Below are 13,328 nucleotides of genomic sequence, written 5' to 3'. Positions count from 1 at the left end.
GCTTAACCCACTGAGCCACCCAGGTGCCCTATTTGTTTATATTTTTGAACAGAAAAAAGATGGAATAACAAACCAAAATTTAAAAGCATGAAAATATAGGGTGCCTGGGTGGCTCAGTCGGTTAAGCATCTACCTTCAGCTCAGGTCATGATCCCAGGCTCATGAGACTGAGCTCCAATGTTGGGAGCCTGCTTCTCCCTCTCCCTCTGCCACACCCCTGCATATACTCTCTCTCTCAAATAAAATCTCTAAAATTAATTGATTGGTGGCATAACTTCAAAAACTCTTAGACTTGGGGCACCTGGGTGGCTCAGTGGGTTAAAGCCTCTGCCTTCGGCTCAGACCATGATCCCAGGGTCCTGGGATCGAGCCCCGCATCGGGCTCTCTGCTCAGTGGGGAGCCTGTTTCCTCCTCTCTCTCTGCCTGCCTCTCTGCCTACTTGTGATCTCTGTCAAATAAATAAATAAAAATCTTTAAAAAAAAAAAAAACTCTTAGACTTCTTATTAGCATTACTGCTAGTAATAATTATAAATATTTTCATTTATATTCATTTATGAATGTCCATTTATGTGTACTTATACTATGTATAGGATAAAGCAAAAAAGCAATTCTTCATATTGTTAATCAAGATTTTCAATGTAAGAGTAAAGAGATCCAAATATAAAACAAATTTACATAAAAATCCTAATCCTTAAAAAAAAAAAAAAAAATCCTAATCCCAGGGGCACCTGGGTGGCTCAGTCGTTAAGCATCTGCCTGCCTTCGGCTCGGGTCATGGTCCCAGGGTCCTGGGATCGAGCCTCAGGTTGGGCTCCCTGCTCAGCAGGAAGCCTGCTTCTCCCTGTCCCACTCCCCCTGCTTGTGTTCCCTCTCTGTCTTTTCTCTGTCAAATAAATTAATTAAAATTCTTTTAAAAAATAAATGAATAAAAGACCTTTAAAAAAAATCCTAATCTTAAACTTTCAATGAAAATAGTCTTATAAGTTAATGGTTTATCTCTTTCTAAAATCTTTGTATTCCTAACTTTATCCATTAAAAAAGCTAAAAGCAATAATGTAACTCAGCAGAGCAATGAACACTATAATTCCCAATCTATAACCTCTAAACATCACTTCTCAATAAAAGGAAATCAGCAGTACCTTAAAAAAAAAAAAAAAAAAATGGTTGGTTTCTAGCTTTGAGGCAGGTAATGTAAAATATGACTCTGGATCATCTTTTATCAGAGACCATCTTGTCAGAGACCACTGGGGTGGTATCCAAAGGACACAAACCCAATCTGAAGATGCTCCCACAGGCCACAGAAGAACTATTCGAGCATCAAAAAATAAAAAGATTGCGGGGCGCCTGGGTGGCTCAGTGGGTTAAAGCCTCTGCCTTCGGCTCAGGTCGTGATCCCAGGGTCCTGGGATCAAGCCCCGCATTGGGCTCTCTGCTCAGCAGGGAGCCTGCTTCCTCCTCTCTCTCTCAGCCTGCTTCTCTGCTTACTTGTGATTTCTGTCTGTCAAATAAATAAATAAAATCTTTAAAAAATAAAATAAAATAAAATAAAAAGATTGCAATACATCAACTGTACTAAAAACCCTTAAGTTCATAATGACACCTAAAAATGAAAAATATTGCTAGAGTACTGACTCATTCTGAAAAATGGTAAATTAAGGTAAAGAATTAAGCATTCATTTTGCCTTTCCTATATGGACTGCATTTCAAAATAAGCAATTAGTTGGAAGAATGCTTTACAGAACTTCCATTAATAAATGTAAGCAGAATGACAGAATTGGAAAGTAATCACTTTGCCTAATGAAATAATGGACCCAGGCAAGATCATCAAAGCTGTTGTTAATACTACATGAAATGCTGATGGGGAACTTTAGGGTGGAAGGATCAGAATGACACCATCTGAACTCTCTCATCAACTTTAACAAGTGATGCAACAGAAAGTACACAGCACCACCAAGGAAGTGTTGCTAAACTAAATTTAAATCAAGTTTTTAGATCTAACTACCAGTTTGCAGGAAATATGCAGTATACAAAACAAATTAATGGTATGATATCTAGAAATTGTTCTGAAATTCTCCAGAAAAAAAGTGAGGGGTGAGAAATAAAGTAAGAATGGCAGGATGTGGAAAACTGAAGCTAGATTATGTAGGTATATGTCCATTCTTATGTATGAACATTTCCATATAAAATTTCCATAAAAAACACTTCCATGTAAAAATAACAACAAAACCTCTACAGTGCTATTTTTGGAAAAGGAGGAAAAGAAATATTCACAAATATAATTCTTAATATTAGGACTTTACAATTCCACAGGTTGTCTTAAAGTTTATCTTAAATGTTATCTTTTAAAAGTTTTTAAACTTTTAAACTTTTAAAATAAGTCAATATAGTATGGACTGCACTTGGAAATTATAAATATATACCTGGTATATTCTTTTAAGCTGTAAATAAAAATACATAGTCACTGAATTAAAAAACAGTAACAACTGGGAAATGAGAATTTCCCAGTGCTAATATAAGGACTATATAAAAATTTAAGCAGCAGTTCAGATAAGGTACACTGAATAGATCACAGAAATATGTCACCAAAATTAACATCTACTCTCAAACTTAGCTTCTATTAAGTGGTTTTAAAATATCTGAGGTTCTTGGCAAATATCAGGAACAAAACTGGATGTATAAATTCTCAACCTAACTGGCAACTAACAACCCAAGTCACATATCATTTTGTCTTTCCAAGCTTGAACAGAGAGCCATGATAAATTTAAAACACAATTAGTAAGGATGAGGCAAATAGGGATTTCCCAGAAATCTACTGTTTACAACAAATGAACTAATGTTTGTTATACAATGTAAAGTATTGACTTAATTCATTCTTAGGTGATCGGTATAACCAGTTACTTACATACAATTATTATAACTTAGAGAGTTTAAAGATACAACAAAATACTTAAAATGTCAAACATTCTTTCCATCAGTTCACTGCAGCAATTGCCAGTAAGTGTGGATGGGCAGCGTGTGAAAAAGTTGTCCTAGCAGCTCCAGAGTAACGAATACCTATCCATATAAATCGTATTAAGGTATAATAGATAAATCTAATTAAAATTTGAGATATTTAAACCCTCTCCAAATTCCCAACACACGCTAAAACATACTGGAATTGGGAGTCAGAAAGCCAGCACTAAAAATATATCTAGAAGGAAAACCTACCTTTAAGAATCTAAGAAAGTCAATTTTTGAGAGCTAAAATTTCTTGAAAATAGAGCAATGTCCCAAAATATTTCAGTTTAACTTTTTGAATGTAAATTATTCTAAGAAAGTTTTCCAAATGTCTCATCTGTAATATGAGGGTGATGGTAACAGAATACACCTCATAAGAGTGTTGGGAGAAGGAAATGAGAATACATATAAACACTCAGAACATTACCAGCATGGAGTAAATACCCAAGAAGTGCTAGGTATTTTTATTATCATCACGACATCATCTGCTGTTGGGTGGTAAAGGAACTTGGTGAAAATTCCCTAGAAGGTATTCTGGTAACAAGAGGTAGCAATTTTTAAATGCATGTAACTTCTTATACGCTTTTAGAAATTATTCCTTAAGATATGCCTGCCTACGTGTGTAAAACTGTGTATACAAGGCTGTCCAATGCAGCAAATACTAATCAACAAAACCTGGATAAATAAATTATGGAACAACCATACAAAGGAAATACTATGCAACCATTTTTTAAAAATGAGGATACAGGGGCGCCTGGGTGGCTCAGTCATTAAGCATCTGCCTTCGGCTCAGGTCATGATCCCATGGTCCTGGGATGGAGCCCTGCAACAGGCTCCCTGCTCAGAAGAAGCCTGCTTCTCCCTCTCCCACTCCCCCTGTTTGGGTTCCCTCTCTCACTGTCTTTCTCTCCCTGTCAAATACATAAATAAAATTTTCTTAAAAAAATAAGTAAAATGAGAATATAACTATACACACTAATATTTTTAAAACCCACATTATTGGGGCGCCTGGATGGCTCAGTGGGTTAAAGCCTCTGCCTTCGGCTCGGGTCATGATCCCAGGGTCCTGGAATCGAGCCCCGCATCGGGTTCTCTGCTCGACAGGGAGCCTGCTTCTCCCTCTCTCTCTGCCTGCCTCTCTGCCTACTTGTGATCTCTGTCTGTCAAATAAATAAAATCTTTAAAAAAAAAAAAAAAAACCTACATTATTTATTTACCCTTATATATGTTCCACATTTTCTGAAGGAGAGAAGAAACTGCAAACTACTTCTGGGTAATAAAACTGGGACCTAAGAAGAAGTGGTAAACTTTTATTTTTTATTTTAAACATTCCTGGTACTTTTCTTTATTTATTTTTAAGATTTTATTTATTTATTTGACAGAGAGGGAGAGAGAGCACAAGTAGGCAGAGAGGCAGGCAGAGAGAGAGAGGGGAAGCAGGTTCCCTGCTGAGCACAGAGCCCGATGTGGGGCTTGATCCTAGGACCCTGAGATCATGACCCGAGCTGAAGGCAGAGGCTTAACCCACTGAGCCACTCAGGCACCCCCATTCCTGGTACTTTTAAAACTGCACACTATGTGACTGTTATTCTTAAACCATTATTTAAAAAAAAACAAACAAATTAGTTTAAAACAAAACACTGGTCTAAAAACCAGAAAAGGGGGGTGCCTGGGTGGCTCAGTTAAGTGTCAGCCTTCAGCTCAAGTCATGATCTCTAGGATCATGGGCTCAAACCCTGAGTCAGGCTTCCCGCTCAATGAGAAGTCGGCTTCTCCCTCTGCCCCTCCCCCTGCTTGTGTACTCTCAACACTCTCTTTCTCAGAAATAAATAAAGAAAATCTTTTTTAAAAGACAAAAAAAAAAAAAAGAAAGAAAGAAAGAAAGAAAGAAAGACCAGAAAAAAATCCAAAGAATTTGTTTCAACATTTGGACTTGTGTTTCCAGAGACAAACACTACTCTTAAATGTCTGAAAATATTATGTTTCTGAAATAATGCAATTCTTCAAAGACAGAGTATTAAATAAGATTTTAAAATGTAGAGTTTGCATTTATCTTGAATACTTGAGAGTATATAAACTCCTTTCTTCCTAGAAACAGACACTGACATTAACCTATCTTACCTCTATTCTTACATCTCCTACAAATACAGCTACTTGGAACTTCTGCTTCACATCACCAACCATCCTACCTCATTAATTTCAAGCAGAAATTGGGCTCTGCTGCTCCCTCTTCCCCAAACAAGTCTTCACAGTCTAACCACCTGAGGAAAATGTGTAATGTAGCAACTAAGAAAGACAATTCCTACTCTCACCTCCCTGTTTCTCAAGAGACCTCAGAGAATGGTTCCTATAACCTCCTCCCAGTTCTAGGTGATCTCGGTGAACTCTTTAAAAAACAAATATTTGGGGCGCCTGGGTGGCTCAGTGGGTTAAGCCTCTGCCTTCAGCTCAGGTCATGATCTCAGGGTCCTGGGATCGAGCCCCGCTTGGGGCTCTCTGCTCAGCAGGGAGCCTGCTTCCCCCCTCTCTCTCTGCCTGCCTCTCTGCCTACTTGTGATCGATCTCTCTCTCTCTCTCTCTCTCTCTGTCAAATAAATAAATAAAATATTTTTAAAGAAAAATTAAAAAATAAAAAATAAAAAAAATAAAAAACAAATATTTGTGTGGGTTTAAAAAAAAAACAACTTATCAGGGCACTTGGGTGGTTCAGTGGGTTAAGCCTCTGCCTTCGGCTCAGTTCATGATCTCGGGGTCCTGGGATGGAGCCCCACACTGGGCTCTGCTCAGCAGGGAGCCGACTTCCCCTGGTCTCTCTCAGCTTGCCTCTCTGCCTACTTATGATCTCTGCCTGACAAATAAATAAATAAATAAATCTTTAAAGAAAAGAGAAAAAACTGAACTTATCATGGCTAAGACTAAAGATCAGAGTTACTGGTTTTGGAGTTCTGGCAAAGATGGAAAAATAAAAATGAAAGAGGAAAGGGAGTCTTGGAAAAGGAAGTAACCCATAAAGAAGAAGAGAGAGAGGAAAATGGATATTGGCACAGTAAATTAGCAGGCTCAACCCTTGACAAGCAGGACATCAGGCAAAGAATGGGAGACCTTTGTGTCAGTATTAAAAACCATGATCATAGCCTGGGACACCTGGGTGGCTCAGTAGGTTAAGCCTGTGCCTTCATCTCAGGTCATGATCTCATCATCTCCTGGGATGGAGCCCGGCATCGGACACTCTGCTGGGGGGAGAACCTGCATCGCCCCCTCTCTCTGCCTGCCACTCTGCCTGCCAGTGATCTCTCTCTCTGTCTCAGGACCCTGAGATCATGACCTGAGCCGAAGGCAGGGGCTAAACCCACTGAGCCAAACAAGCGCCCCTTTATCCCCCATTCTTTAACAAGAAAGTATTCTTTTGCCTCAGCTTAAACACTACTCAATGCTCACTTCAAAAACTTCCTTTAAATTCAGCAAACTGTAAAAATGGTATATATGGAACATACTCATACTTCAGGGACATAACATAAACTTATTCTAATTAAATAAAATATTTACTGTGAGGAGGGGAAAGTGCACTCAAACTAATCCTCTATCAATTCAATTTTAACTGATTAATCATGTGCTCCACTGAGTACTGTCAGGACTAAAAGTTTGTGTTCTATTATGAGCATCTCTCCAATTCTTGAAATTATTTTTCAGTTATATAGATTATGACAAGGTAACTAGTAATAAGAATAGAGTACTTAAAGGAAAAATAATATTAACTATTCTAGTGTCCTTACTGTGGTTGAATGTAAAAGAAATCCATCACAGAGCCTCCGAAAAAAATTTTAAAATTTGACCTTAGAATTGGAGTCATGGTTTAATACTACAGGTGGCAATTTGTTTATATGGCTTAAAAATAAAAGTTAACTGAGCCTCATATTCCTCCTAAAAGCAATGAAATCGCTAATACACAGAAGAAAATTAAGCAAAAACACAACGCAAGAGCTTCCACGTTTTGCTCAACTTAAGAAACATTTTTACCTGAGGGAACAGTTGGATTGTTTTGGTGGTTTTCACTGGTGGAAACAAACAAATCTTCTTCTCCTTCAGTTGAGGAGCTGGAAGAGGATTCACTGCTGAGGTCATTCTCACTGGAACTACTAGAAGTGGGGAGCAATGCATATTTTCTTCGGGCTAACACTTCTCGTTTTTTTCTCTGCATTAATATCCTCTCTTTTTGTTTCTGTGTCCTCTGTGAGGAATTATTTTTTACAAATCTCTTTCTGCATGGAAGCCTCCTTAATGAACTGCTATGAAAACAGGGTCTCTTCATTAACAACCCTGAAACAGATTCTGTCTCTGTCCGAGGCCACTTCTGGGACCGAGCACTATGAGTTCTACTTTTAGCACTCAAAATTGCCTGGGAATGTCTTACAGAGACTTCTTTATCCTCATCCGAAGTCACAGTATCAGAATCTCCAAAATGCAGACTAGATGAAGGAGAAGAAAGACAATCACTAAAAGAGGAATCATTATCTTCATCGCTTGGTGTTTCTAGGTGTTGCCTCAATCCTAATATTCCCTGGTTCTCTTTAACACAATTTTGCATGTAAGAAGGGCCAGCCTGCTGGCTTTTGCGTTTTTTCCTCACAACAACACTTTTTTCTTGTTCTTGTTGGTTACCATTCATGTCCTTCTCTTGTTTTTGAGAATCATCACACAAATGAGAGAATTCATTCCCCACTTTACTGTTAATCATCTCAACTCCCGCAGGAAAACTTTTGGCTGCCCCAATGGGCTCTGGATGCAAGAGGATCCCTTTCAGACTCTCCTGTGTCTTTGGTGCATCAGAAGGAATCTCACTCTTCATATCCACTTTTAAGGTATACAGCTTGTTATATTCAGGAGTCCATTGAGACATGAGAAACTTTAAGGAAGGCCTAGAAGACACAATTAGAGATTTAAAAGGATGTTAATGTGTTTTATTACACGAACTGAAGCATTTCAGATGCCACTGAGGACATCACTAGAACAGAGAACTGCCTTTTCCTGATATACCAGGATATAAGTTGGCTGTAATAAGTCATTTTACTGTTCTTTTAAACCATTTTTCTGATACCTCTACCACATACCCAATCTTCAGAAATACAGTAAAGATCATAGAACAGAAGCCTATTTGAAAACTTCTATTAACCAAAAACTTACCTTGCTCTATTATCTTTCTACCTTCAGCAACATATTTGGTTAAAATCTAACAATTTCTTCAAAACCTATTACAGTAAAAACAGATCAAAGGACTAGAATTTAAAAGACTTTGATTAGTCAATGCTTTTCTCCTGGTATCCTGAAAGTGGTAATTAAATATTTTTTTCTACATCTAGATGGTTATTGTATTAGACAGATAGCTATAAATAATGAACTAGTATAAATATAGCTCCTCTTTCCCATGTATCTTTTCTTTGTACTACTCTATTCTCTAATGAGAATATAACTCACTGATAGACAAAATACACAATTACTGAATTTCACAAAGTTTTAGATATATGCAGAAAGACTCCAGCCAAGACTGTGAGTGGCTGAAGATCAGTCAGTTAAAGCAGCACAGCAGAACATAAAACCAAATTTCCTATAACTAATCTAAGGGTATCTAAATCATTGTGTCTTTGAAAGTAGAGGCTGATGAAGAAGGGAACTTGAAATTAATGCATCTACATCAATGCAATGTACACATGAGAATGGTAACAACATAAAAGTAATAAATATCATGACTCAAAATGGCATGTATTTATCAGAAAGGCAGTTAATGTGGAAGTCCAAAATATGATTAAATAATGTTAAGATTTTTAACTTGAGTTTTTATTGAAGTATAAGAGACACACATATTTTAACTTTATAGCTCGATCTATTCTCACAAAGTGAATATACCTATGTAACCTCCAAGATCACAAACATAAGATAACCAGCACCCTAGAAATCCCCTTCCAGTCACTCCAACTACTGGAAGTTGTAACCACTATCCTAACTTCTAAGACTATGGATTAGTTTTGTATTTAACACGCACTTTTAAACCACTTCCTAAAAAGAGAGGATGAAAAGGTATTTGGTAGCAAGTCTTTTCCTTCTCCATAAATGACAGTTACAGGAATATACAATCTCTCAAGTCTCCTAATTTAGTGTATAACTATTATCAGAACAGATGATAGCAATTTAAAAAAAAAATGAAACAGCCTATTTCTTTCTTTCTTTTTTTTGAGTAGGCTCCACGCCCAACATGGGGCCCAAACTCACAACCCTAAGATCAAGAATCACATGTTCCACTGACTGAGCCAGCCAGCCACCCCAGAAACAGCCTGCTTCTATATAAAGCTATCAAAACCTCTATCTTCTATAATTCTTGTTTACAAGGCCAGGCAGTGCTGTAACCAGAATCAGCCATCAAGCTCTGTCTAGAGTTCAGCAGAAGTAGTAAAGGAGAAACACAAAGATGGCTGAACACATGGGCACAGCAATGACCAAATTACAAGAAGCAGCAAATCAGATAAGGATCACTGTAATTAAATGTAAGAAAACACAAATCACAATAAGGTACGAATAAATGTGATTTAAGATTCAAGGGGTGGCCCACTAAGATGGCCACAACAGAAAAAACAGAGATAATAACAAGTATTGGCAAGGATTTAAAGAAGTTAAAATCTTCATACATTGCTGGTGGGAATATAAAATGGTGTGGCCACTTTGGAATGTAACCTGGCTTAGTTACAATATTCATAGTACCATTAGTCATGATAGCACAAAAGTGCAAACAATACAAATGTCCATCAACTGATGAATAAATAAATCCATACCATGGTTACTCATTAATCAAAAGAAATGAAATACTATTTCATGCTATGAAGTGACAGGACTTCAAAAGTACTACACTAAGTAAAAGAAACAGTCACAAGACCACATTTTGTAAGATTCCTTTGGTAAGAAAAGTCCAGAATAGGCAGTGCTATAGAGACAGAAAGTAGATTAGTGATTGGCTAGGACAGGAGAATAACCAGAGAATTGAAATGTGATGGCCAAAGTGTTTCAGATTTATTTTCAGTGAAGTGAAAAGGTTTTAAAACTGATTGTGGGGGTGCCTAGGTGGCTTAGTGGGTTAAGCCTCTCCCTTCAGCTCAGGTCATGATCCCAGGGTCCTAGGATCGAGCCCCACATCAGGATCTCTGCTCAGCCGGGAGCCTGCTTCCCCCTCTCTCTCTGCCTGCTCTCTGCCTACCTGTGATCTCTTTCTGTCAAATACATAAATAAAATCTTAAAAAAAAAAAAAGTGATTGTGGTGATAGTTAATCGATTAACTCTAAATATTCTAAAAACCACTAATGTACACACTTAAAAAGGGAGAGTTATAATGGTATGTGAATTATATCTCTATAAAGCTGTTGCCAAAAAGTCAAGAGAGAAAGCAGCCAGACTTCTGTGCATCAGATAATTATGGACCCGTCTTTGATCTCATTAAAGAGTCATGTCATTTGGAAAAATCTGGGGATCTTTCAAAAGTCTATGTCTCTGAGGAGTTGTGATGAGTTGGATCTCTAGAGAAATAAACTTCATATGCTGAAGGAAAAAAACTGCTTCAGACTCCTCACCCTTAATTACTAAGTCACACTCGAGGTACTGGTAATGGAGATCCTAAGATGCAATGAAAACTTGCCAAAAGGACAGATCAATTCTGAGAACAGGAATCCATAAGTGAATTTACAAAGAAGTGATTCATAGCATAATTTACTAAACTCAATTTCTTTTCCATTAGCTTATGCCCCAAAGCCAAAACAATGAACTCTTTATGGTTAACTCTGCTCTGGGTTTTGGCGAATTTTGTCTGCCTAGCTGGAGGCAGGGAAGGAATAAGGGATAGGTGGTAGGTATACGATGTGGTATATGGTGTGTGTTTGTATACCAGTAACTGTTGTCTGAGTTATCATGTCAAGCCCTTATTACCTGAGCTATTCCCACCAAGGAGTATTCTAATTCATGCTTTTATTTTGAACTGAGAAAAAGAAGAGAAGTTCATGAAAAGAAATAAATACTAGTACTGCATTTTTTTTAACTAAAAAAGCAGCAAAACTAACACAAAGGATCAATAAATAATATCCTAAACTATTTGGTATTTGATGAAATTACAACCTAGTCTTTTATTTCTATAAAAATTATTGGCCAGGGGCGCCTGGGTGGCTCAGTGGGTTAAAGCCTCTGCCTTCGGCTCAGGTCATGATCCCAGGGTCCTGGGATCGAGCCCCACATCGGGCTCTCTGCTCATCGGGGAGCCTGCTTCCCTTCCTCTCTCTGCCTGCCTCTCTGCCAACTTGTGATCTCTGTCTGTCAAATAAATAAATAAAATTTAAAAAAAAATTATTGACTGATCCAATTTACAAAGGAGGTTAAACATGTACCAGATATATCTTAACTCCTTAACCACATTAGGACTTATTTGCCATTATATGTTACTTCAGTACTAAATCCGCAAGACTAGTCGCTCCTTGTACTGGTTTGATTCAATGATTGTATTGCTATGTCATGACAGCAGCATACCAATTACTTCTGATACTAGCGCAGGATACACAACTAGCAGTAAACTTTGCATTTAAAAAAAAGCACAATAACTAAAAATGCTAACTTTCAAAAACTAAAAATTAGGGTTAGGATTTGGCAATTTATATAATAAATTAAATGTACATGAACATAAGGGGGAGGGGTTAAAAACTCATTATGGATACAACTTTGAGGAACTCTATCTGTAAACTGATATATATATGGTTTAGAAAGTCATTATTATTGGTATGAATGACTTTTACAACCAATGATAAATGAAAGTACTGTTAAGTTTAAATAGAAATTTGATGATCTTACAGAGCTCTAAAGGAACAAGATGTTTTAAAATATGCGTAAGATTTTGTATTTTTCTATAAAACTTTCAAAGATTATCAGGAAATGAACTAGAAATATATCCACTGTTTATGCACTTTTTTAATATAACTCAGTAGAAACAAATATTTGTACCACAGGGATATTACTTAAGACATGTTCTGAATTTTTAATTCTCTTTTACTGGTATTTATTTTACTATGTGCCAGTTTAAGAATATGAAATCAAGAACCTGACAAAATACTCTCTCCTACCACCTAAATGCTTCATTATCACCACTTCTTATAGCTAAGTAGTATGGACAATATGGGTTATTACATATTCTGATCAGTCAAAATTTCATTAGCAATAAAGATATTTCAGCCCAACAGGCATCATTCTGGGCTCATAACTACATTAGCAAAATGCCCAAAATAAACTAAATTCCTTAAAAAGAGAGTTATGCTCTTACAAGTAGGAGCACACAATCTAATAATATACTCAATTATGAAAAGGAATGAGGGAACTTTGATAAACTTCTTAGCAAATTAAAATTAACTTGCAGACTGATATCTGACAGAAAGGAGAAAGTTATAGGCAGAATAACTATTTGAGACTGCCAAACTCAACTTCTTTTAGGAAGCTAGATGCAGGGCACCTGGGTAACTCAGTCGGTTAGGCATCTGTCTACCTTCAGCTCAGGTTGTCAAAGTCCTGGGATCAGGTCTGTATCGGGCTCCCTGCAGAGCAGGAAGCGTGCTTCTCCCTCTGCCTCTGCCTTTCTGTCTCTCATGAATAAATAAACAAAATATTAAAAAAAAAAAAGGAAGCTAGATGTAATAAAAATGTGAAGAAAGATCAACGATCAAGGCAACCTAGCCTAAACAGACAATAATGTTCAGAGACAGACTGTTGGCTATCAAATGATTCATCTGAATTCTTGTTGACCAAGGGCATCAGGATGAAATAAACAATTACAGATAATTCACTAAAAGTCCTAAAAGAGACAATTATAGATATAATGTTATCAGAGTACAGAAAAAAATGGGATAACGTAAAAAACTTTAAGGATAAAACTCACAGAACACTAAAAACTGCATTTACTGAATTAACAGTTCCAACAGGTCCACTAGGGTATGTATCAGGGGCTGCATGAGATACTGATCCACATACTGACATTAAAAAAGTAAAATCAGGTGCACCTGGGTGGCTCAGGGGGTTAGGCCTCTGGCTTCGGCTCAGGTCATGATCTCAGAGTCCTGGGATCGAGCCCTGCCTCAGGCTCTCTGCTGAGCAGGGCACCTGCTTCCCCTCTCTATTTGCCTGCCTACTTGTGGTCTCTGTCAAACAAATAAAATCTTTTAAAAAAAGAAAAAAGAAAAGTAAAATAGTCCTAACCTTCAAAGAATTCAGACTAAGGAGAGAGAGAAATAGATTACAAAATACCAAAAAGAAAACACTGCA

The 13,328-nt window shown here is 37.2% G+C and overlaps 1 protein-coding gene across 12 annotated transcripts in view; it reads right to left on the bottom strand.

Annotated features, from left to right (window-relative positions):
• The window catches only part of LOC111153203 (ring finger protein 111), a 114,263-nt gene that overhangs the window by 44,013 nt on the left and 56,922 nt on the right, over positions 1 to 13,328 (bottom strand). For all 12 annotated transcript variants that reach the window (XM_022512073.1, XM_022512077.1, XM_022512078.1 and 9 more), the window contains exon 2: positions 7,017 to 7,915. In XM_022512073.1, the coding sequence (XP_022367781.1) occupies positions 7,017 to 7,915 (899 nt within the window). The remainder of the gene's footprint in view (positions 1 to 7,016; positions 7,916 to 13,328) is intronic.

The sequence above is a fragment of the Enhydra lutris genome, unplaced genomic scaffold (assembly GCF_002288905.1).
Source record: "Enhydra lutris kenyoni isolate GAN:26980312 unplaced genomic scaffold, ASM228890v2 scaffoldscaffold31, whole genome shotgun sequence".
Classification (NCBI taxonomy): domain Eukaryota; kingdom Metazoa; phylum Chordata; class Mammalia; order Carnivora; family Mustelidae; genus Enhydra; species Enhydra lutris.
The sequence above is the reverse complement of the archived record's forward strand: the minus strand, read 5'-3'. Positions and strand labels throughout refer to the sequence as shown.